Raw genomic sequence first — 27,208 nt, forward strand, 5'->3', positions numbered from 1 at the left:
AAGATTTTAATGTAAAAGAACAAGTTACAAATTTTATATTAATTAACTCACATCGGTTCGTACATTCAATTCTCTGCCCACCAATGCAATTTCACTAAAAAAAGGTTAGGAAAAAGATCGAACTCAAGAGTCTACTTTGTTCAAAGGAAGATTTGTTTTGCGCAAAAGAAGATTTGTTTAATTTGCTTTTCTCTTCAAACAACCAATAAGAAAACACCTCAAATCTCAAAGAATTTTCTTTATTCCTAATGGCAAAAGAGCAGACGCACCACCTTTTCTTTTGGAACACTCAATGTAAACAATTATATTCAAACTATTTTTACATATATAGTAAAATTTGTAAGTAACTATGATAGACTATATGTTGCATGCAAATAACAAATATCAATCTATCATTGACCGTTCGAGAGTCTAACAATAATAGATGTTTATCGTCGTTCAACTTTGTTATATTTGTAATTGTTTTAAAATATTTTATACATTTGATTATTATCTCTAATATTACTATCCATTCAAAATGAATGAGACTTGTTTTTGGACTCAAAATTGTTTAACCCACAATGACTTTGCAACTAAATGAGTTTATAGGAATGAACCATAAAATAAATGTGCACTTTAACTTTTTTGTATATGTTTTAGTTTTTGGTATTGTTCACACGAGATTTTGAAGAAATGTATTTTGTGAAATTGAATTTTGTATATTGATGAATATTGTGAATAGAGTCTCTATTATTTACTCATTTGAAGTTTTCTCTCAAATACAAGATAAAATTTTTATAACTTCTTGATTTTTTATCTTTAGGATGTTGTAGTTGTAAGTCGATTTGAATTTTGATCTTTTGAAATCCAATGAAAGTTTAATCTTCAAAGTCTTCAATTTTTTAGAAGATGTTGATCTCAAGGTCGATACAAACTTGCACATCTCGAAAGTTTGTAGAAGTTTGAATCTTCAATTTTTCATAGTTTCAGACCTTCAATCTTCCTTTAACCAAAGTCTCCATTAAATAAATGGTAAAATTCTTTATTTATAGATAACTTTTATGGGATTTAGGTGGGCTTGAGCCTATTTGCATGGTTAGCTCGGACTTGGGCCCATTTGCTTGTTGGTTTTGAGCTTAGGCTCATTTGCTTGTTGAGCTTGGGCTTAGGTCTCTTTGCTTGTTGGGCTTGAGCTTGGACTTGGGTCCATTTTCTTGGTGGACTCGGGCCTTGGTCCCTTGTTTGACATGATGTTTCATCCAGAGCTTGAATTCGGTTTGATATGAGAAAACTTGACAACCCAAATCTAATCAAATTATAATCATCACAATTTTGTGACATTGACTTGGCAAAATTTAATTGACTGAAATTTCTTGGTATTATTTTAAGTTGGAGTTGGTCTATTTTTATTCATTTACCTTATACTAAGTTTTACACTAATTGCTACTATAAATTTATTAGTAACTCGAGTAACTCTTTATTGTTTATCTCCTTGTGTGAATTTTGTTTATTTCATTGAGAATATAAATAGAAGAAAATGTTTAATAATAACAATATTTGTGAAGGAAATGAATGTCGAGTTTTCAATATAATCATGGTTGGTGGAGAAATAATTACAATACATCAAAACATTTATGAAGTTTGTTCAACATATACTATGTGTGCATGTGGATCTTTCATAATTGTTACAACCATTCTTTTATCTTCCCATTAAAGTTTACCAAAAATTTATCTCCCTTGTACTTCCACTGAACCTTCTCATCAATATATCAAAATTTATATTAAAAGTTAACAAAATTACAAATAACTTTTTCATTTTGTTTCATGGACGTGTGAGAAAAATAAATAAATAGTTACAATCATAAAACGATATGTAACAAATTCTAACCTATTAACTAATTGCTTAATAATTTAGTCCATAAAGTTCTAAAATGTTATATATAATTTTTTTATTATTTCAATTTAATTATTAGGTTTCAACATTTATCTCTCAATTTCAGTTTTTCACTAAATATTTACTTTCAATTTTCTATTTTTTAATCATGATATATAACACATATATCTATTTTATCGTGGATAGATTATAATGTTTCATATTCTGCTATAATTAAATTCATATCTTATTTTAAATAATAGTTTTAGATTAGTTATGATTTGTATGTTTTCTTTTCTATCGAACTATTAATATTTTGTTTTTGGCTTGTTTTATATATACTCATCTTCTTCTCTATAGATCTATTAAAAATTATGAATTTATCTACTGTGATTAATGGTGATTTGGATTTTCTTATATTAACATGAATTGTTATTTACAACTATTTTGCATGTGTTCTTTTTTTTCTTTTTTTAGGGTTTGGGTTCTTGCCTGCTTAAATAAATAAAATAATATATTAAAAAATCATCAATTCATTTACTATGATCTCTGATTGGGATTTTCTTGTATTAATTTGAATTGTTATTTAGGACTATTTTTCACGTGTTCTTTTTTTCTTTTCAAGGTTTGGGTTACTTCAATAAATAAAATAATATATTGAAAAAGTCATTAATTGATTCACTATGATCTCATTTTCTTATATTAATTTGGATTGTTATTTAGGACTATTTTGCATGTGTTATTCTTCTTCTTCTTTTTTTAGGTTTTGGTCGCATGCTGACAAGGTTGTTTACATAATTAAAATTTATTATGATTCGTGATTTGAATTTTCTTATATTAATTTATAACGTTATTTAGAAACCTGAAAATAAAGGAAAGAATGGTTGTAGACACAAAAATGAATTAATTATTTAAAGAATATATTCGAATCTAACAGAAATATTTGCACAAATGTACTAAAAATTAACTGAAATAAATCAAAATCAGTCTAAATTACATAATAAACAAAATGTTAGCTGCGTTATTATTTGAACAATCAACAAATATATTGGTTTAATATCGAATATCATATAACTGATTTGTGCACAATAATTAAGGGAAAATTCATGTAAGATATATATTTCATATAAAAAATAAATATGGTTATTGATTTGGATAATTTTAATTATTTATTAGTTGAATATCGTACATATACATATGATATTACGAAAACGTTACTTAATTATAGTAATAATAATTTACATATACTCTCATATTGTAGAATGACATTTCTAGATAGGATGTTAGGACGATTCTAAAGTGACAAATGGTTTGTCCCATTTTGTAATGCAATAATATATTAATAAATTAATATAAACCACACCAGAGGTAAGACATGGCCGATATTGACAACCACTTCATGCAAAATTACATATCATTATTGTTGGCTAGCCCATCATGATTATTGTGCACAATATAATAAAGTAGATATGAGTCAATTATGTCAAATGCATAGTTATTTTGGTATGCCTCAATCACAAGAAGGAATAGCCCATCTGACGACGATGCTTATTATTACTGCACCATAAAAACTTTTTTGTTCTATCTTTACAATTATGTATATGTATGTAGATTGCATTAATTATATTCTTTTTTCCAGATAGAGCACCTTTGTTCAATATAATACAACACAGTGAAACATAACTTTTCTATCTGATTTGGTGTCTATATGTGTGGCCAGTGTGTTTTAAATGTAATATATATACTTAGAAAATATACCACCATAAAGAAGAATATAAATATTCTGTGAACAAATTAAATTTGCAACAATTAAAATTAAAATTTTTTAGATTAAGGCATGTCAACGACGTGGTCGATACAGAAAATTTGTCCCACACTGTATTGAGTTATTTGACAGTAACTCCACTTTGAAGATACAGCAATCCTTCAAGAAACTTTTTGTGTAGCAGCTGCTAAAATCTGTTCTGATACCCGATTGTGTTTGTATTGCTCTCTCTCATGAAAACCAACTCTCCCATTATTGGAAGAGGGGGGGAAATGACCAACCAAATCTGAAGTTACCCAAGAAGTTGTCCGCTAAATATAGAAGAAAACATTTAAACTACATTTTTCATTCTTCCTATTTTACAAGAAGGTGAATCTAACCCCCTTAAAAGAAATGAATAAAATTCAATATTAAAAATATCCAACAAATGTATATTCAACATGCTAAAAAGAATAATATAAATATTACAAAAAGAAGACATGTTATTTGTCGTAACGTTAACAACAACGTAACAAAAAGAATTTAAAACCACATGTGTAGCAAGAAAACCTCCAATTGCCCTATCACATTCACATATATGTGTGGCCTATCTTTTTGTTCGTTGTTTCCCATTCTTTTTATTTGTTTTAGTGCATGTTCTTTTAGTACATGTGTGGGTCATTTTTTTTTCCTACAATCAAATATAACTTTTACTTGTTCCATAAATTTGTGTTTGTGTCAAACAACTATATATCACATGAATATTGAAATAGTAATTATTATCAATTTGATCCAACTATATGTAACTTTAAATTTTTCATCGTCCCTCCTTTTAGGCTGTCAAATGGCCTTAGAAATTTAAACACAATAATCTTAAACATGATTGAAAGAAACATAATTATTACAATATGGCCTAATACTTGTAAGCATTCATTTATATGTAAGTCAGATTATTATCTTGTTAGATTTTTTTGCTTCCTTAAAGCTGAAATTTAAGAATTGAATGTTAAAAACGTATTATTAGAGATGTTATTTAAATGAGGGAATTTATTATTATTTCGTTGTTTTTTACAAAGAAAAAAAGAATAAAAGAGCATTTAATTCGAAACATCAATAACTCAACTACTTTATTTATTTAATTAACAGATTTAAAATAAAAGTTTTGAGTTTTTGGCTTGTTTTAAAATCATTTACTACTTAGCCCCCACCATCCAAATTCCAAATAATGCATAATCATTGAAGGAACAAAACCCTTGCTTTCTTCTTCTTCTTCTTCTTCTTTTTGGTAATTAGATCTGTTGACTTTGGTCAATAACACTAATATTAATTATTTTAAAACTTTCTCAGTTTTCACGTTCTGCATTTAAACTTCTCGTCCTCTTTTCATTTTTCATCAAATTTACAAATTTCCCTTTCCCACTTCTATTATTTTCTATAATATTTATATCGATACTTTTAATATATTATTTTAAAGAAAACCTTTTATTAATTTAATTTGCACGATCACATAGTAAAATTATTTGTAAGCCCTTCAAAAACATGCATGGTAAAGGCTTTACTTGGTTGTAATTCTCTCTAATGAAATACATATGTATAGATTTACAAAAAGAGAAAATTAGGAGGAGGAGTAAGAAGAATAGGAGTAAGAGAAAGTACAAGTGTGAAGTGTGTATGAAGATGAAAGAGAGTGAGTAGTGAGGAGAATTATTTGATCGAAACCCAATAATTAAGGTGTGGAGTAGTCTAAAAAAGAACAAAAGATATAAAAGGGTGATCTTGTGGAGGGCTTGAAAAGAGAAGATGAGAGTAGGAGTTCACAAGGGGAAAAGAATGAATTGAAAATAAAAAGAGTATGGTTGTGACTGAGTTGTGATGTCAATTAGGTACAGTGTCCCTATCGGATCCAATTCGAAACAATTATTCCTTTAATCAATTAATTTAATATTTCCCCCATCAAAATAAATCAATTGAAATTTAATTTTAAAATATAGTATCCTAATTTTATTTGTTTCTTCATATCTCTCTCTACTTTTTTTATTTTATTATTTGCCTTCTTTATAAATAAATACTTCTAAAGTTCATACATACCAACACAACCCTACAACCCAAATTAATCTCGAGAAGGCAAACTTGGATAAAGAGTCAAACTTAAATAATTCAGTTTAATAAATAAATAAATTAATTAATCAACTTCACGTTTGGATTATTCTTATATTTACAATCTAATATATTCCTCCACATCTTTTTTTTCCCAGATCCCATCTAAATTTCAAATACCTCTAGCTTTTTTTTTCCCTCTCTTTTAAATTAACCTAGTTAATAACATGGTATAAAGTCATATTTATTTACTCCTCATTTTTTTAAATCACTTTTAGAAATGATTTTTGAAAATACATTTTCAACCTCATTTTTAGAGAGATCTCTTACTCAAGACTTGTTATATGTGTGTAGAAATCGAATGAGCTAAAAGATATAATGAATTTTACAGTATAACTATGAAACAATTAATTTAATCAAACTTTGGATTGATGAGTAGGGTTTTTTTTATATGTATCAATTACATATTGAATATTTAAATTGATTGGAATTTTAAACATCGACATTAACTTGATTATCATTTGGACATTTGTGATCATTCCAATATATTTTATGTATTTCTATCATATACTAGAAGTATAATTATTTAACAAATTTTCTAAAAATTATAATTTAGTTATTATTTTGAAATGAATAATTAAATTTAAATGAATATATATTATTGAAATAATACAAGGAGAGAATACAATTTTTTTTTTTTAATTTTATCCCTCAACTATAAGATCCATAATATACTACTGTCGTAAGCACATGCTACATTTTACATGATAAAAAACATACTTAATTACAAAACAATAATTAAAAATTAAAAAACCTACTTATTTGGCATTCTCATGCCACTTTGTTATTTTTTAAAATGAAGCTTATGACCGTTCTCTCTTCAATCTTCCACTTTTACATTCTTCATCCTTGAATTCTCATCATCTTTTTTATTGGGTTGATCGTTTGTTCCTAGTCATCGCAAAAATACGACGAAGGTTCGTGGACTTTTGTAGCTTTGGCTCCCAAATCTTCATTTAAACTTATTGGAAGACTATTAATACCCAATTATTTATTAATAACTAATTTCAAATCTTCAATTTCTTGGTCACAAGTGAGAGATAGATGGATATGAATGGTTTTAAAGAAATTCAACCATATAATTAATTGGAGAGAAAAAGTTAAAATTATTAATACCCAATTATTTATTAATAACTAATTTCAAATTAAAACATAAATAAAAAGTAAATTACAACAAAATCAAATTAGAAAACAAACAAATCTAATAAGAAAGAAGGACACAATTGAAAACAAAAAGTTTTTTCTCATCCATGCTTTTATATATAGTATAGATTAATGTATAGAGTAAAAGAAATCAGACTTCTATTAAGACTTTAATTGAACTATGTTCTTTAGTTCTCAACTTTTTTGTTGAAGGCAATTCATAAGAAAGCTAGGAAGGATAATCCGAATACATTTCTTTTTTACCAAATATGTGAATTGAATTGTTAAATCTTCAAATTAAACCTTAAGTCTTGTTTTATAATTAATTTTCCCTTTTAATTAACCATACTAGATATTGGTCCATATATATACACAACTAAATAAATAATTATTCGAGAAGTAACAACAACTACCAGTTATTATATATCCATCCAAATAAGTAATTGGAGATCAACCGTTTGTATTCGAGAAGAAGAAGAGAACTTAGGTTATTAATATTTCCATTGGAGAATAATCATTAAGGGTTTGTACATAAGAGCCTTAAAATAAGTTTTATATTACATTAATGTCTTCAAATTTGTAAAAAAAAATAAAAAAAGTTCACGTGAGTTTTAATTTTTTTTTATTGTTATTAATGTCAGTGGTCATTTACAATTTTGGATTTGACAATTAAAAGTTTGTAAAAATATTCCAATATTCCAACACATGTTTATAAAAAACTAATGATCCATAATAAAACAATCAAAAGTTCATGATCAAACACGTGCTTCTGAAAAAAGTTGAGAAAATTAAACTAATACTAAATTAATTTAAAATAATTAAACAAACACATTATAAAATAATTGAAGAGTTCATCATCAAACAAATGGTAAGTCAATTTATTATAGAATTCCAAAAAATGAAATAATATACTAAAAGAATTCATCAACCACTCCTAATTTAACATTTCCACGACAATCCAATGGACAAAAAAAATAACCCAAACACACGATAAAGTATCGAAGAAACTCGGATTGTTTGACAAATGAAATGTGAGTTGTCCAAACATGACTAAAAAAAACCACCAATGTTGATAAAAAAAATTATTTATAGAGACTCCTAGTAATAATAAATGTGGAAGAAGGAAGACTTGAACTTCCACATTTAGGTTATGTCTATCAATCTACAATCAAAGTTAGTATAATATGATAGATGAATCGTAATCATTCATAATCGCAAACATAATTGAATTACAAATATATCACATTATTTATTGTTATATCCTAATTACATCATTAATTATCTTCGTTAGATAAACAACCATAAATATAACTAAATTGAGTCGTCTCTTTTTCCTTTATTACCTTACTCTTAAATAAATCTAACCTTGAAAGAATAAGTATTGCAATAAAATGTTGAGCGTTTGAATCATTATGAATGGTCACTTTTTGGAAATATGTTTTAGGATTTGATGCCTTTGCTATAACCATTATTTAATTTGAAACGTTTTATATGGATTTTATACATTAAAACGGTATAATACTATTCTAAAACATATTATTAATATATTAATAAACTATTGAAAAAACTCGAATTGTCTAACATATAAAATATGAGTTTGATGGAAGGACGTACATAAGTTGGAGTAGAGAAAAATTATTACCTCACCCAAAGTATCTCCCAATTAAAATAAAGATCAACTATTTTAAAATTTATTGTTATTTTTTTTGGTTAGATCGGTTGACTTCGGTCAATAAAACAAATATTAATTATTTTAAAACTTTTTCAGTTTTCAGGTTTTGCTTTGAAATTTATGGTCTCTTTCCCATTATTCATGAATTTCAATTTACAAATTTCCCTTTTGACTTCTATTATTTTCTACAGTATTTATATTAGTGATTTGGTATAGATGCTCTTGACGCACATAATATTTATATTACAATTTTGATATACATGATTAAATCTAAAGTCAATTTTTTTAAAAGAATGCACGATTACACAGCAAAATTATTTGTAAAACCATTCTATATAACATGCGAGGGTTACTCCTTGATGCACAATTTTCACTACTCTTTCTCCTTTTAACTTGACGTTTGCTTTTGTTTTTACACTTACTACACATTTATAGTTTGCTTAGATTTAAAAATTTACACAAAGAGAGGATTAAGATTAACAAGTGAGTACGGAGAGAATAAGAATGAGAACAAGTATGAGTGTGTATATCGATATGAAAGAGAGTGGATAGTGAGAAAAATTGTTTGTTTATTAATTATTTTATCAAAACCCAATAAATATAGCTGTTTTAGAAGAAGAATAATAATAATTAAATGATGCAAAGTAGTTAAATAGAAACAAAAAAAAAAGACACAAACGGGTGATCATGTGGATGGCTTAATTAAAAAATTAAGACAAGAGTAGGAGTTCACATAGGGGAAAGGAATGAATTAAAAGTAAAGAGTATGGTGTGAATTGTGAAGTCAATTATATGTGGTGTCCCAATCGAATCCAATTGGAATCCAAACAATCATTTTCTTCATTAATTAATTTTGATATTTCCCCTTCAAAATAAATAAATTGGTAATTAATTTTAAAAAATGTCATCTTAATTTGATTTGTTTTTTCATGCTCTCTCTATCTTTTGTTTTATTATTATTATTATTTGACTTCATCAATAAATACTTTTAAAGTTCATCAACCGTTTGCATTGAAGAAGAAGAGACCTAGGTTATTGACAATTCTATTGGAGAATAATATAATTATTAGGGATTTGTAAATAAACAACCGTCTATATTACATTAATGTCTTTCAATTTTCATTTTTCTACAATAAAAGCTTAATAATGTTAATGGTCATCTACAATTTTGATTAATATAGATTGCAAAACAAGCACGTTTTAATGTTATATTATGGTTGATGCTCCACATGATCCAATTCAAAGTTCAACCATTAATAGAATAATGTAAAATATTTTTTTAAAAGTCTTAACAGCAGTAATGCAACTTATGTTCATATAGAAAACTAATCCATAATAGAACAATTATGAGTTAACCAAACATGTGCTCTTACCCATGCTAAATTAATTTAAAATAATTAAACAAACACGTTATGAAATAATTAAAATGTTCATCGTCAAACAAATGTTAAGTCAATTTATAAAATTCAAAAAAATGAATACGTATTAAACTATTGAAAAATCTCATCTTGTATGACAAATAAAATATAAGTTTGGTGTATGTAAATTGGGCTACAGAAAAATTATGAACCAATTCAAGGTATCTGACTTGGCAAAAATTGAACTTTATCGGTTCAATAATTAGAGGTTAACCCAACCCAACCCAACTCAAAAAATTTGGGATGGATCGAGTTGGTTTTTCTTTTCATCTCTTCATAATTTAGACAAATTTTAATATTATTTTTCAATATGTTAACAATGGTTGATGAAGGAGATTTACTAAACTTTTTAGGTTTTAGGTTATATATATATATATATATATATATATATATATATATATATATAATATACATAATCGGGTCGGGTTGGGTCAACTCGACCCAGCTACCATGCTCAATTTTTTAACACAACACAATATTTCACCTAATCCAACCCTTTATGATTTGGGTTGGATAATCCGAGTTGGTTGGGTTACCATTTTTTTGTAACATCCCTAGTTTGATGGAACTTCAAGCACTTTTGGATGTCCAAAGATGACAAAAAATGGCTAGTTGGTTAAATGTTGATAAAGAAAAGATCATTTGTAGGGACTTATGGGAACAACATAACAAAATGTGGAGGAAGGAGGACTTGAACTTTCAAATTTAGGCTAAGCTTATAGACCTCACAATTAGTATAATAGGATAGATCAATTGTAATAATTTATAACCGCAAATGTAGTTGAATTGTTTTTAATCACATTTTCTTAATTAAAATTGTGAATATATCACAATTTGTATTGTTATATCCTTGCCTTTTGATCCCAACCGTAATGGTAATTATGTAAATACGATATATTTATAATTCTAAGACGTTATCGTAACAATGTTGGTTAATTGTGGTAATGATATCAACCCGTGAATTTAATTTAATTTTTAAATACAATTGTCTTCACTAAATAAACAACAACAAAAAAAAATATAACTAAATTGAGTCTGTTTTCCATATTACTACTATTTGTTATGCTTACCCTTTAATAAACCTCACTTTATAAAAATAAGTATTGCTAAGAAATCTCGAGGCTTTAAATCTTTATGAATCCTCGCTTTTTAGAAATGTGTTTTAAGATTTGATGTCTTTTCTATAGTTGTTTAATTTGAAACATTTTATATGGATTATATACATTAAAAAAGAATCCTAAAAGACTAATAATATTCTTAAGTGTATTCGGAGCTACCAAAAACTTAGTTTAACTAACATTTAAGTGTAAAAAACAAACAACGGTCTTCTAATTATTGTTGTTGGTTGTTGTTAGGCCATTTAAAAAAATGGAAAGAGAGTGTTCATTTTGAACACAATCCCATGGTTGTTGGGTGGGAAATGATTATAACACAACAAAGAATGATGGAAGTCTTTTCTTTATCTTTTTTGAGACAAAATGATGATAAATTTCAATCAACACCATATGAAATATGTGTGTGCATGTGCATCTTTTATAATTGCTACACACCATCATTTCATTTTGTTTCAAAGTTCACCAAAAAAATAACTATTCATACTTCATTCTTATTTGTTTAACAAGAGAATGTCTTTTTCTTGGTTTTTCTTTACACCAAAAACGTAGAGATTTACTTTCTATTGGATCTCAACATTATATTTTCAAAATTTCACACTTTTATCTCTTACTTATAAATTAACTATTATTTTCTTTTGTTACATTTTTTTACAAATATAAATTTAACTATTTAATTTGGTGGCTAAATTTGTGCCTTGTCAAATAAAAGAAAGCCTTATTGTTAGCAACGGATCCAAAAGTTTTAAAATATGGATACACAAACTCACAATTATAAGGGACAATTCCTAAATTTTTAATTTTAATTTTATTTTTATTATATGTTTACGTACCATAAAACAAAACTAGTGAAAAAACAAAATTTATTATGCTTGTATGAATTATTAATTTCCTATTGATATTCAAAATGGTCACTGTGAGGATGAATATTTGCACGAAATTAGAGTAAGACTTGAATATTTTAGTTGAGGGTAGATAATAAACTTTTAAACCACAGCCATTGGTTGACATAAGGGTGGGTGGGTGGGTGGCCTACAAGCATCGCCCCAGGCCCCATGTGAGCATCGAAATTCAAAGCGGCAATTCAACTTTTAATCTCACTAAACAATGATATGTAGCAAGAAGTCACTATTATAGTTCTAAGCTACATAACTAAATTCTATAGTTTGTAGTTCTAAGCTACATGCATTACTATAACTAATATATTAATATAATAGTAGTGATTTTAGATGATTTATTTTAGAAGAATCTCAATAATTATTTAATAACTTGTAAAATAATTAGAGTATAAAAATGATTGTGATGGTCCACCACTAAGGTAAGTACATGGAATATAAAGAAAAAATTGAAGCATTAGAAAAATGTGGTGTTTTGAGTGTGTTGTTATTTGAATGAGACTAAGGTCCCACCATCCAAAAAGGTATGGCAATGGGGAAACTCACAAAAGCCCTACTCTTTTTTGTTTCTTTCAAAGAGGGAGACTTGAGTTAGATATCTTGGCTTTGCCCATCAAGTTAAACCTTTCATTTTTTTTTAATACTACTTTCTCACGTTTCTAATTTGGTAATCAATTCCAAATTAAGCTTCCCGGTAATTCATCCATTTTAATAATTTACATATGTTTTTCCTATTTCATTTCCTTTTCACTATCAACTGTGTACTAATGTTTTCATTGTTATTTATATTTTAAATTATAAATAGCAATTTTTATATATGTTGTACCATTTACGCCCTTTTTCTTGATTTGAACATTTTTGTTATGGAGAAAGTTGGAATGTAGATATAAAAGGGTCATTGTTTGTCACAAGTATGGAAATGTTTTGTTATATAAATAAGTTGACTATATATATATATATATATATATATATATTCGAAAACAACAAGTACAATTAATTCAAAAATTAAAGAAAAAGAAAGTGGGGTTCTGGTACAGCTAACACAGGAAGATGAAAGTTTGTTGTGACTTGTAATTAACATGAATTGAATTCACTGTCTTTATTCCCTAACCAAACAATTCCTTCCAATATCTCCACATCAAAACATATAAACTATTAAATTTTTATTTTAAATAATAATTTTGTTACAAATAAATAAAAAAAAAAACAATAAACTACATAGTATTTTTGTCTATTAAGATCATAGATACAAATTTATCTCAGTTTATTATATTTATTTTATTTTATTAATATTATTATTATTTAAAAAACGAGAGTAAGATATGGGGAGTAATCATTTATAAACTTTGTCATAGACAATCATTTGTCAATTGAAGTAGGTAAATATTTACCGTATATAACTTTAGTCTTTTAAGAAAAATTTACAATATCTTTATTTATTTATTTAATCGTAAACCTTCAAATACATCTTAGGAGAAGAATTAGTAAAACTAATCAATGTTTAATTAGTATTTTAAAATCAATGAGTACTTAACTTTTCTTGTTTGACCAAATAACCTCGACATGCTAACTGGAAAAATGTTTAAAAATTGAGAATGAAAAATTATAAATAATTAATTGGTTTAAGATTTTGTAAATGTTTGTAGATGATGATGTTCATATTATATGCACGTGGCAGTGTATTGGTCACTTGGGTTAAATAATTATCATTAAGTATTATGTTAAACCATATATGAAGAATTAGATATACTTGAAGTTTGTATTAATAGTAATAGTAAGAAGTTGGAATTACAAAAAAAACTAGTGACTAGTAAAGAAACGTGAGAGGGGGTCACCATATAGAGATGTGATATGATAATGGATCCAAAATTCATGTGCAATATAGGTACGAAATTAAAATAGTAAACAAAAAGGAGAAGATGAAACTTTAAAAAGAAATAAATAAATTTACACGCTGTCAGTCAGCATATAGAGACAGATAAATTATAGATTGATTTGGAAATGCTTCCAAAATTCATGTGCTATATGTATTCCACTAAAACAGTAAGAAGCTAATTGCAAAAAAACAAACAAAAATACCTACTTTATATTTCACACATCTTTATATCTTTACTCTATACAACAATATGTATTAAATACATTCTCTTCACTGTTTTATAAGAATAAATTTCTTTTACTTTTCAATATTTTAAATTTTTGTAAAAAAAAATTGTAGTGTTTGACCAATTCAAAGAATGCATTTTTTAGAAATTTATTTATAAAATAATTAATTTTTGAGAAATTAGCTCGAAATTTACCAATTTTTCTATCTTATATAGAAATTGCAAAAATACCCTCCATACTATCCATAGTTTTGTGAAAATAGATTTAAAATATTCCTTAAATATGTAACATTTAAATCAGGAGAATATTTTTTAACGAAATCATATTGTCCTTGAATATGTTGTTTTTTTAATTTCGTGTACTATGCAGTTATTTTTAAGAAAATAAAAAATTATTTCTTTTAAAAAAAATGTAATACTCTTCAACTTTCGAATCTTTGAAAATGCTCTTAGGATTTTAAAAAAAATATTAAAAAATATATTTATCGTTAGTTTTGGATGGAAACCGTTAAGTTTAAAAAATACTTATAAACTATTGAAATTTTTTCATAATAGAGCTTAAAAAAAAAGTTTAAAAATACTCTTATTAATTCAACATTTACCTCAATTTTCTCACAAAAAAATTAACTTAAAACCATAGCTTTGAATATATTTGATATTAACACAAAGTGATAGATCATATAGACACAAACAATCTCGATAGTTACTGTTCTAAATAACATACGTTAATTATCAAATAAAAATGTATTTAACTATTAACACATAGTGATAATTTGATAGATTTATTGGTGTAATGTTTTTTTAATTATTATTACTTAACTAATTATTGTTTTAGTATACTGTAGGGAATAATTTATATTTTGTAATTTTTTTAGATTTTGTGGAATTTTATGTTTTAACCAAGGTTTATAACCGGTCAAAGTCTTAATTTTAATGAGATTTTGATTTCATTTTATATTTTTGGAAAGAATTATAAAAACAAAAAAAAATATAGATTTAAGTTAGTAAATAAATATTTGTTTATTTTCAAAATAAGTAAACATATCTATTATTTACATTATATTTGTATGGGTGTGATTTTGATGTTTATTTTTTGTGGTTTGTGAATATTTCTACGATATAATAGAAATATTGATTCATCCATTTTATCGAACCCATTAAAGTGTGAAATTTAAACTACGGTTTTAACCTACAATTTTGTTTTTTTTTTTTTTTTTGCTAACAAATTTTGTTTAAAAATGCAATTAGTTATAGTATTATTTTAAAAATATTTTTTAAGTTTAAGGGTATTTATGAAAATTTTAATAGTTGTATATTTTTAAACAAAACTTCAATAGCTTCCATCCAAAATTAACAGTAAGAACATTTTGAAATTCTTTTCAAAAGTTTAAAATCAATATTTTTGAAGTTTAGAGATATTTTTTACACAAACAACAATGGTAAATGACATATTTTATAATTTAGCTAAAATCAAACAAAAAAAATGCATGTAGAGAGTTTTAAACCAACTAGTCAAAACACACATCCAAATGCACATAAAATCTCGTAGTTTCAACTAGTTTCTTAACTTATGTTTTCACATTATTGTAATTCAAAAAAATAATTTTCTATTTAGCTTGAAGAGAGAGAAAAATAGTGTTATAGTAATTAAATTATTGAATTATAACGTATACAATAATTTTAAACTTAAAATGATGCATTGTCTCATCATATTAATTAAGTTGCTTTTTAAGAATATAAATTATTCATTTGTTTTTCTTTTACACATTCATCTCAAGTAGAGCAATATACTAACATAACACATATCCTATTTAAAACTAAAAAACCAAACATATGTATTTATAAGAAAAAAAGTTAAAGAAGTTAAATAAATAAATGTGGGAGGTGAGTGGGTCAGAATCCTCCTAAGTTGATATAGATATTGGATATTAATTTATTTGTTTTGAGCATTGGAAGCTTTGGTGTAGGGTTACGCTCAACATCCCCAAGGAACGAGACTATGCCCTTCCTTACTTCCTTCCTCCCCCTCTCTCTACGTAACTTCGTATTTTTCCTTCATTCCTTTTATAACTTTTCTTTCTCACGACACCCCATTTACTTTTGGAAACTTTGCCTTATTTACTTTTCAGAACTCAAATAAAATACTAATAAAGTTTATTTGTACTTTTCTAATTAATATTTTAGATGTATCGAAAAATATTAGAGACTATTTTCAAAATATACTTAAATTTGAATTTTTTATTATATTTGATAAATTATTTTATTTTATTTGTTTGTAGTGTTCGTGACAATTCTCCAACATTTTAAAATTATATTTTCTACTTTAATCAAAATTACATACCATAAATCTTTAAAACTCTTCATTCCCTAAGTGGTACTTATTTGACCTTTTAATTTTTTTTAATTAATTATTTTATTTTTCTAGAGAAACCGTATCAAATGCAAATATTAGTGATTTTAGATATTTATTATAAAATTATTGACTTTTAAATCGGTTACTTTTACCATTTAGAAAAGGTAGATTTTTATGTTTTTTTAAGTCTTTCTATTTTTCATCTGTTATTATTTTAAAATTTAATTTAATAAGTTGTAGATAGTACTTTAATTTTTTAAAACATACTATATAAATTATTAGATATAAAATTAAATTTAATATATGATACCACAATTAACTTTTAACATCTTAAATATATATGTGAGAGACTTGTTTCATAAATACAAAAAGATTTTAAAAAAATAGATGAGTATTATATATACAAAATTGAAAGGTGAGAGCAGCATATTTGGAATAAAAATTTAAATGCATATGCACAAAACTTGTGACATTCTATATGATTTTTTTTTGTATAAAATTGCTCAAATTTCTAAATTCACGTTACCTTCAATTGTCTTTTCAAGATGTGTATTTTTTGGAAGCCTTCAAGATGTAAACATATAATTAATTATACTTTTTAAATAAAGAAAAAAACATAGTGTGACCTATCTCATGTTTTCGATTTTATATGCATATTTATAATACAAACCGAATTTAAAAGATGTTTAAATAGTGGACAACAAAGATTTGACTTTGTGTGGAAAAAAAAGTTTCCAAACATGTTTAGGATGACTCAATTCAATGAAATGGCACACCAATTCAAATTATGGATTTTAGAATTCACATAGACGTCCAAGATGATGTTCGTAGGTACGTTGGGGACACTTTCTTCGACGCACATCACGTTGACGACGGAAAAACCTTTACTGGTGCACAACGACACATCGATGAAAAGATATCATGACGTGTTGTCAGAACGTCAGAAAAGGCTTTCCCTAACCTCACATAGCGAATACTTTCTCTGACGTTTTTGATACACGATGGGGACAGTGTATTTCCCCGACGTGCGTTGCAGAAGTCTTTTAATATTATTTTTTGTTAGTTAATTATTATTTTTTTTTTTTGTAATTATTGTTTTCAATTCCACTTCTCAAGATTAACAAAATTTGTACTAAATTATGAAAATAAAAAGAAATCAATTAACAAACAATGTACACGAAAGATGTTCAATACAAAAACAATTAAAAAAATTGAAAACCATGTATTATGCTCTAGTTACTAACATCAAATCTACAAATGATATAAAAATAGAGTTAGAATATCACATATGCAAAATTAAACAAATTAAATGTTGGAAAGTACGTACCCCAAGTGATTACAGCCCTGTCTATGCCCGACTCATCCCCTTAATCATATTCTTGATCTCCTCCATTTGTCGTGCATGGTCCACTATTTGTCTGTCTCGCTCCTCCTCCTTTGGACGTTGAACAACAAACGGAGGAACAGGCGACGACAATCCCGACGGCAACAAAGACGGATGGTGACAGCAACACTCTCGCGCCAATGACACTCCTCTCTCTCTCGATCAATTTATTTTTTCTATTTTGTCTTTTATATTCTCTGTGTTGAAGGGAAAGAAATAGTGTAGACTTTCCTTGATGTCTTCGAAAACATTGGGGAAGTTACCTTTTCTCTAACGTATTTAGTACGCACGTCGGAGAAAGGCCACATTTTAAAATAAATATTTACACTTTCCTCAAAGTCCTTCGCCACACGTCGAGGAACTTGAATTTTGTCACTTCAATACAACACTTTTATTCAACGTGTGGTAGAGGGACGTCGAGGAAAGGTTAAATACTAATTAAACATTTAAACTTTTCCCGACGTCTCTGCCACACATCGAAGAAAATGAAAATCATAATGATTATTTTCCACTTTTCTTAACGTGTGGCAGAGGTACGTCGGGAAAAAGTTAAATATTAATTTCATGTTTAACCTTTCCCCAACGTCTCTCTACCACACGTCATGGAAATGTGACATTAAATTAATATTTACACTTTTCTCGACATCCCTCTTCCATATGTCGAAGAAAGTGTGCATATCAAATTAATATTTATACATTCTCCAACGTTTATTTCTTATACGTGAAGCTCTCGTTCGTCGACACAAGGAAAGTTGCGTCAGCGTTAGGTGGTCAATTCCGACGTACGTTTTGTTGACTACTTTTGTGGAGTTGGAATTCTTTCAATTTCTTGTAGTGTCAATACACTGTGTCATATTAGTTTTGTTTGATTATATTTTTTAAGAAAAGTATATTTTTTGATTTAAAGTTTTAAAAATCGTTATAATTTTCAGTTTATATCATAAATTGAATTCATGCAACACTTGCTATTCTCTAGTGAAACATGTTGTTGTAATCATAATGGAATTTGATAGATCATTCATAATGACTATATGTATAAGATGTAATTATTAGATTGCTTTTGATTATGTTTACTTAAAAATATTTTTGCACATGTAATTTCTTCTTATCTTTATGGCTAATTCTTATATTGTAAGAGCAATGATAATGATAACATTAACAACAATTTATAGTTTTTAACCACGGTTGAATTGAGCATCCTCCACTCTATAATTAGATATTGTAGGTCTTGTAGGTCTTGATTACAAACTTAGAAATGTCTCACCTTATTACGATCATGGAACACTAACTAATAAAATCCAATGTAATTTGTAATTTGTGTAATATGTGTGATAAACCTAACCATTTTTGACATCAATCTAAACCTATTTTTTTTATTATTAACATAACCAAAAAAACTCAAATAAACTAAAAAAAATCAAAATTTTATTAATAGCTTCAATATTTTGCTATTTTTAAGAATGAGCGGTAATAAAACTAAAGCAAACTCATTCCCAACTATATCTTTTAAGAAATGAGAGCCTCCTATTTTCTCCATCCATTGAAAGGATGCTTCTTTTTTTTTCACTTTTTATTTTCCTCTCTTTACCTTCTTTCTCTTCAAACTCACTTATTTTTCTTTTCATCTTACTTTCTCCACGAACCTTCCTTCACTCTTCTTCTTCTTCTTCTTCCTCTTCTTCTTCCTCTTCTTCTTCTTCAATGCCTTTTGTTACCATTATTATTTTCCAAACAAACAAATGGTTAAAAATTAAAACCAGACCAACTGGTTTGATTTAGTAATTGATTTGGTCTAATAATTGAACCAAGCCCAACAATAGACATGTCCTCAACTAAACCCCTTGTGTAAAAGAAGAGTGGACTCCCAAGTCCCACTGCTTCTTTAAAACCCTATATAGACCTCTCAATTTTGTTCTTCATTTCTTGCCACTTCCCATTTCCAGGCTCTGCTTCTTCAGCAGAAGCAGAAATCTAAATTCCTTATCCCACTTTTAATTTTTATTTCTTATTTCAAATGTTGGGTTTCATTTTGGGTTAATCCGAAAACCAACTCACACCATTCTGTTTCTCTTTTATTTTTGGATTTTCTTTTAAACAGACAGATTTTGTTTGTAGATCCAAAAAAAAAAAAAAAAAAAGACCCAACAGATCTCGAAAACAATGGAGACGCTTTCATTGGAGACTCCTCTTCCGGTGACAGCATTGCAAGGAACCGCCGCCGACACGTCGTTTCAAGTAATTAGATTGATTTGTGAAGCCATCAAATCTGTAATTGTCGTTCCTCTGCTCCGAGGGGCGGTTTACATTTGTCTTACAATGTCGTTAATGCTGCTGATTGAAAGGGTTTATATGGGGATTGTCATTGGTTTGGTGAAACTCTTTAAGAGAAAACCAGAAAAGCGCTACAAATGGGAGCCCATGGAAGACGATCTCGAGCTTGGCAACTCTGTTTATCCCATGGTTTTAGTTCAAATCCCAATGTACAATGAAAAAGAGGTATAATTTTCACTAATTACCTTTCTTTTTTGAACTAATTTTCTACTATTTTTTTCTTCTAAAATAATCTTGTGTGTTGTGTGAATGTTATTGTACATAGGTTTATCAGCTTTCAATCGGAGCTGCCTGTGACCTCTCATGGCCGTCAGATCGAATCATTATTCAAGTTCTTGACGATTCCACAGATCCAACAGTGAAGGTAATAATAATTACATTGTTTAATTTGATTAATTATTATTTAAAAAAACAAATGTTTGGGAAGTGGGAATTAATAATAATACCAACAATGATGATGATGTAGGGATTAGTGGAGAAGGAATGTGAAAGATGGGCAAGCAAAGGAATAACGATAAAGTATGAAATAAGAGACAATAGAAATGGATACAAGGCTGGAGCTCTCAAAGAAGGCTTGAAGAGAAGCTATGTGAAGCTATGTGATTACGTAGTAATTTTCGACGCTGATTTTCAACCCGAACCGGATTTCCTTCGTCGAACCGTTCCGTTTCTCATTCACAACCCCAAAATTGCCCTTGTTCAAGCACGTTGGAAATTTGGTAAGTTTGACTACTTTTAACCACACTAACAAAAACCCTTCTTCTTACTTTTTATAGTGATTAAGGATTATGAAAACAGCTTAATTCTAATAATTATAAAGGCAAAAATGGGTTTTCTTTTTTTCTTTTTATAAAACAAACATCAGTAATCCACGTTGGTTGTCGTTCTATAGTACTATATATATATATATATATATATATATATATATACTCTTTGTTTATTGACCTCTAAAATTGTCTCCCTAAATATTTTGTGAAATAATGCTGACAACACCCATATATGAAAACTGTGTTTTTCTTTGTTATTTGAAACATTTTTGGCCCTTCGATTTGACAGATCATCATTTTTTTATTTTCCAAAACCACCTTTTCATATCGGACCTAAACGTGTTTTGTTGTTAAGCACTTTCCAATTTTTCCCTTTTTAAAAATAAAGTTCAAAAATATGTCCCTCTGCTTTCTTCAAACACAATTTCTTTTTTAAATGAAGTAATCTTTTTATGAAAATTATTTATTATTAAACCAGTTTTAATCTAAACTTAAAATTTTAAAAAGTACAAAAAAAAAAAATGAATTAAATAGGTTGAAAGGACATAAAGTAAAGTAAATTTTTTAACGAAAGGTATGGAATAGGATGGATTTTCTACGTTATTAGAATTTTGATTGGCCAAATGTGGAGTCTTATTTTCTAAATTTTCTTTGTTTTCAAACTACAAAGATTGACTTTTCTTTACTAAAAAAACAATTGAGCTTTTTGGTTCCCACCTCTCCATAATTATTCTGATGGCAAAGTTTTTTTTAATGGCCAAAATGTCCGCTTCCATCATTTTTCCTTTCTTCTAATGTCCCACACTCCTCTTTCTTCTTAATCACATCACATTATTTCTATTTATTGATTTGGGTGCTTTTGAGACGACAAAATATAAAAATTCCAAATCTTCCATTAATTCAAAATTTGGATACTTTAAGCATGAATAGACCCGAGTCTAATCATAATTTATTATGTTTTACATTCTTCTTATGTCCTTTTTTCTTCAGTAATGATTATAGATTGCATCTAAAACCACCATCCTTCCTCTTCTCTACCATTAACTAAAAGTTGTTTAATAAAATATGGACTTTTGAAAAAATTCAACTACCATGTGAGCATTTTTTATTGCATACAACCTGAGATGCATAATAGATGGTGCGTTAGTTCTAATTGCAATTAAGTATTTTCATTTAATGTTTTCTTCTGTTTTGTACTATGAGAGTGGGATATAGTTGTGGATCTTATCTGCATTTGAGTATTCACACTTAAATAAGAGACAATAATTATTAGCGGCAATTATGTAGGAAGTTGTGTGACAAGTATAAGAATAAATATATTGGGTGAGAAAAAGTTTGGTGAAATGGAGTAAAAAGGGCATAAATTCCTTAATCATATAATTGTATGAATGACAAAAATTAAAAACACCCCAGCCGAAAACGAATCTTATTTTTATATCCAACTTTTAAGAAAAAAAAATGAAAAATGTTAAAACTTATGTATATTTGGTGTTGGAAACTTTTATTCCATATATTTCAAAAAGTATCCAAAAAGTTCTTTTACTTTTATGTTTTGTGCTTAATAAATACGCTAGTTAGAGGCAAAATTAAAAACTTAAGAATCTATTTAATAAAAAATTAAAAAGTTTAAATATATATTAGATATAAAATTGGGAGTTTATAAATGTATGTTTGTTTTAAGTACAAAATTGAGAGTGGAGTGGTTGTTGAAGCAAGGAGGTTTGGTTAGATATGAAGAAGTTTATGTGACGGTAGTTGATTGGAGGGACATGGGAAGAAAATTCCGTGTGTGAAAGGGAAGTATAATTTTAGGTTGTGTAAAATATGTGGAATAATGGGTGAATTCATTTTGTAAGGTTAGATTCAAATTTAGCTGTCATTTCTGACACACTCATCATTAGGGATGGCCCAATTAACTTCTTTACCCAAAGAAATATAAAGGTAAAGAGAAGAAATTAAGAAAAATGAAGGAAGTGGAAAAAGAAAAGTGATAATATTAATGTGAGGCTGAGGGGGAGGGGGGAGGCATTGGCATGTGCGTGTGGTAAGGAGCAAGGGATAGAAGAAGAAGACTAGTGGTCCGTACTGAGGCCGTGGTCGTGGGAGCTCTCAATTATTCAAGTGTGGAGTGGATTCCAGTGTAGTTTTGGAATTTCTCTTCCTCTTTTTTTTCTTTCTATTTTTTTTTTTTTGTTGGCTTTATGTTTTAATTTTTGTTTTATTTTGTGTAGTGAACGCGAATGAGTGCTTGATGACAAGGATGCAAGAGATGTCATTGGATTATCATTTCACTGTGGAGCAAGAAGTGGGCTCCTCCACTTACGCTTTCTTTGGTTTCAATGGTATTTATTACTTACTATTTACTCTAATCTAATACACTTCAATACTTATTCATTTTTCCATCTTCTTTACATAATATAAATTGAGATGGTTATGATAATCAAAGGTTGTATAAAGTCAATAAGTAGGTTCGTTTTTTACTGTACTAAAGCATTTTGTCCAAATGAATCCAAATATGAAAAACTTTTGAGAGAAAGGGAGAATAATTGAGTAACGTTTGAAAATGGAAACAGGGACAGCAGGTGTTTGGAGAATTGCGGCACTGAATGAGGCTGGTGGATGGAAAGATCGCACCACTGTTGAAGACATGGACTTGGCCGTCCGTGCCAGTCTCAAAGGATGGAAATTCTTATATCTCGGAAACATTCAGGTTCTTTTTTTTTTTTTTTTTTTTTTAAATTTAAACTGAACTATACTGCTAACATCAAACCAATTTTAAATTCATATCTTAAATGTGTGTATATATATGTGTGTGTGGGCAGGTAAAAAATGAACTCCCCAGCACATTGAAAGCCTTCCGTTACCAACAACACAGATGGTCATGTGGGCCGGCCAATTTATTCAGAAAGATGGTTGTGGAAATTATCACAAACAATGTAATTAAAAAACAAAACTCCTCCATTATTAAGTTTGAAATATATAATAATAATAATAATAATAATGTTTGGTGTGTGGGGTTAATTTGCAGAGAGTAACAACGTGGAAGAAAGTGCACGTGATATACAGTTTCTTCTTTGTGAGAAAAGTGGTAGCACATATAAACACATTCATATTTTACTGTCTTGTATTACCAGCAACAGTGTTAGTACAAGATGTTGAAGTTCCTAAATGGGGATATGTTTACATTCCTGCTATCATTACGCTTCTAAATTCTGTTGGCACTCCAAGGTTCATAGATTTCCTTTCATTGTCTTTTTTATTTTAGTTTTAAATTCTTGAGTGATTAAGTGGTCCAGTTTTAATTTATATGATATGAGATTTGATTTGATTTTTGTGATATATATATAGGTCGTTTCATTTATTGGTGTATTGGATTCTGTTTGAGAACGTGATGGCAATGCATAGAACAAAAGGTACAATAATTGGATTGTTGGAGGCAAGTAGAGTGAATGAATGGATTGTCACGGAAAAATTAGGCGATGCCTCTAAGCCTAAATCTACTGATTTAAGAACACCCCTGATTGCAACTCCTCGCTTGAGAATTGGAGAAAGGTATCCCATTCTAATTTCCTCCCTCTTTTTTCTTCTTCTTATTATTACTTACCCTTTTCATCTCTAATTTCTTTCGCTCTTCATTAGTCCTTCTATTTTCTCTCATATTAGTATTGAGTAAATCTTAAATTTAATCCCAGTATCCCACAAACTTAATTAAATAAGAAAAATATATTTAGGTGCATTTCGTGGAGTATTTACCCATTCCACCAAACTCACCAATTAGAATTTGTCATGTATAATTTTTTTAGAATATTTTAATTTTCTATGTTAGTAAGAATGGACGCAACAAAAATGCTAATAAAAATTAAAAGGTAATGAAAAAAATTTAATAAAAAAAGAAAATAGCTTCGACTAAATTTAAGATTTATTAAAAATACAAAAATTTAAAGGAAAATTTTAAAAAATAGAAGAACTTTACAATTCATACCAAAATTTTAATCCAAATCCAAAATGTAAAACCAAAATTTTAACCCAAATGGAAGGTATCTATTTTTTTATTTTTTATTTTTGCTATAAATGAAAATACTTTCCATTTTCTTGTAAATTTTCTTAATTTAAATTGAATATTTAAAAGCATAAAAACTGAAATTGAAGAAACTCTGCGTATAAAGACAACAAATAATATATTAACTTTTAAATATTTATATGTATAATTCATTTTTTATGAAATAGTAGTAAATATAGTAATTAAATTTAAAATAATTAAATATATAATAATACTTTTTAAAAATTACAAATATAACAAAATTTATCGATAGAATATATTGTAAATATTGGTCTATTACACCGATAAATTTCTGATAGAATTAATTTGTAATCTTTTTTAAAATGTTGCATATATTTAATTATTATTCATCGATGTGGATTGTAATTATTAGGAGAATAAAAATAAGATGTTGTTATACATTTAATTTAATTATTAGCTTTTAAGAATGTAAGTAATTGCATTATTTGTGAAAGGTTTAGTTTGGTCCTAATGATCCAAAATCAAATCTCATATTATTGTCTTTTTTGATTATTAATACACCACATGACATGAGTTGCAATCTTTTATTTTCTTTCTTTAAGAATTAAATAGATGCAGTCCATCTCTATTATTGATCATGTTCTATTATTCCCTAAATCCTAGGGGGAAATGTTTATATAAGATCTGACATTGAATTTCCCATTTACAAATTACAACTACTCTTTCTTTTATGATTTTTAATTTTGACATTGACAGTTCTAAACTTAAAAACTAATTAAAAGCATAAAAATTCTCTCATTTAGATCTGTTTTCCTTTTATCTCTTCAACTGAGCACAGTATATATTATCAATTCCTTTATTTTCTGAAATTTCAATTCCATAAGAGAATCACTCACAAAGTTTCTTACCCAAGCATGAGATGACTTTTCTTCTCTCTTTTTTTCTTTCTTAAATACATGTTGAGGTGGGAAATCACGGACTCATAGACCTCTTAATTTTCAATGTGTAGATGTTGACATTTTCTCACTCGTTCAGGAAAGCCACACTTTACTAAGAGAAATGTAGTGAGAGAGAGAGAATTATTTTAATCTAAATTACGTGATAACTTGCACCCATACACTGACTATTTGAACTGGTGATTATAATAACCAAAATCAATGCTCAAACGCCACCATAAGGATTAAAAAACTATTTCCCCCTTCTTTTTTCTTTTTTTCTTAATATACCAATGGTTAACTTTTAAGAAAGTCCAATAATTTGACGGGTTTCGAATGAAATTTAGAAAGATTGTCACACCAATCTATGTACCTTAGAAAGATTATGTGTGCTAACATAAAATAACACATGATTTTTGCCATTTTAATACCATTTATTCTAACATCTGTAAAACCAGATTGGGAGGCTCATGAACTGTTACATATTACTTTGAATGACAGGGTTTTAATGTGGGAGCTTGGAGTGGGAATGTATTTGTTGTTATGTGGAGTTTACGATATTTTCTTTGGGAAAAACCAATTCTACATATTCCTCTTCCTTCAAGCCATAACATTCTTTATCGTCGGATTTGGATACGTTGGTACCTATGTTCCTTCTTGATCGGAATCCCTCGCCGCGCTACAACCGCCACCCCCACCGCCACCCTCAACTTTCTTTTTCCCTTAGTTATATTGCTCTGATCTCTCTCTCTCTCTCTCTCTCTCTCTCTATTCCTCTAATTTTTCATTAGATTCACATCTATTTTTTTTCTCTAGCCAATTCTTTCTTTTTCACTTTGCATTACAAATTAGTTTGTAAAAAGTCAAAAATAAAGGGTCAGAAAAGAAATCGGCCTTTTTTCTTCTTCTGCTTTTCATTTTAGAATAACTCAAAACTAGATAAGTTTAGAAGTCTGTGAATATATTTTGTCCTAATGAACGCTCAACATTTTATTATTATCAACCTTTCATTCATTATGTTCTTTTTCTTCTCTCTCTCTCTCTCTCTTTTTTTTTTTGTTGGGTGTTTTAGAAATACAAATTATTATTTTAATAGTAGATGTGGTTAACTTCTCTCTTCTTAAACTTTTAAAATGCAATAGATTTTGATCTCCACAGTAAGTTTAAGTCAGATAATAAGCTGTTAAAGTATATGAAGTAAAGTTAAGAGTGTAGGAGCTAAAAATGAACATGTTAATAGTATAAAGATGAACATGATCCAAAATAAAATCTCATGAACCAAAATAGTATACATTTATGCATGTAATTCTTTCCATAGTCC

The 27,208-nt window shown here is 27.7% G+C and overlaps 1 protein-coding gene across 2 annotated transcripts; it reads left to right on the forward strand.

Moving 5' to 3' along the window:
• Positions 1 to 19,365: 19,365 nt before the first annotated feature.
• Positions 19,366 to 26,904, forward strand: LOC101207836 (glucomannan 4-beta-mannosyltransferase 9). 2 transcript variants are annotated; one of them, XM_004143251.3, is made up of 9 exons: positions 19,366 to 20,329; positions 20,430 to 20,528; positions 20,631 to 20,883; positions 23,163 to 23,273; positions 23,505 to 23,641; positions 23,754 to 23,867; positions 23,960 to 24,159; positions 24,280 to 24,483; positions 26,389 to 26,904. In XM_004143251.3, the coding sequence occupies exons 1-9, from the start codon at positions 19,994 to 19,996 to the stop codon at positions 26,546 to 26,548; spliced, it is 1,614 nt and encodes a 537-aa protein (XP_004143299.1). In that variant the 5' UTR covers positions 19,366 to 19,993; the 3' UTR covers positions 26,549 to 26,904. The 2 variants fall into 2 exon arrangements, with proteins under 2 accessions (XP_004143299.1, XP_031743550.1); XM_031887690.1 differs by lacking the exon at positions 26,389 to 26,904 and adding an exon at positions 25,962 to 26,229.
• The last annotated feature ends 304 nt before the right edge of the window (positions 26,905 to 27,208 follow it).

The sequence above is a fragment of the Cucumis sativus genome, chromosome 6 (assembly GCF_000004075.3).
Source record: "Cucumis sativus cultivar 9930 chromosome 6, Cucumber_9930_V3, whole genome shotgun sequence".
Lineage (NCBI taxonomy): Eukaryota > Viridiplantae > Streptophyta > Magnoliopsida > Cucurbitales > Cucurbitaceae > Cucumis > Cucumis sativus.

Excerpts from the sequence above, each read along its gene's own strand:
- LOC101207836 (XM_004143251.3), top strand. The coding sequence starts at position 19,994 with ATGGAGACGCTTTCATTGGAGACTCCTCTTCCGGTGACAGCATTGCAA. Across the intron at positions 23,274-23,504 it reads CGCTTTCTTTGGTTTCAATG|GGACAGCAGGTGTTTGGAGA; the intron begins GTATTTATTACT and ends AAATGGAAACAG. Across the intron at positions 23,868-23,959 it reads TGGAAATTATCACAAACAAT|AGAGTAACAACGTGGAAGAA; the intron begins GTAATTAAAAAA and ends GTTAATTTGCAG.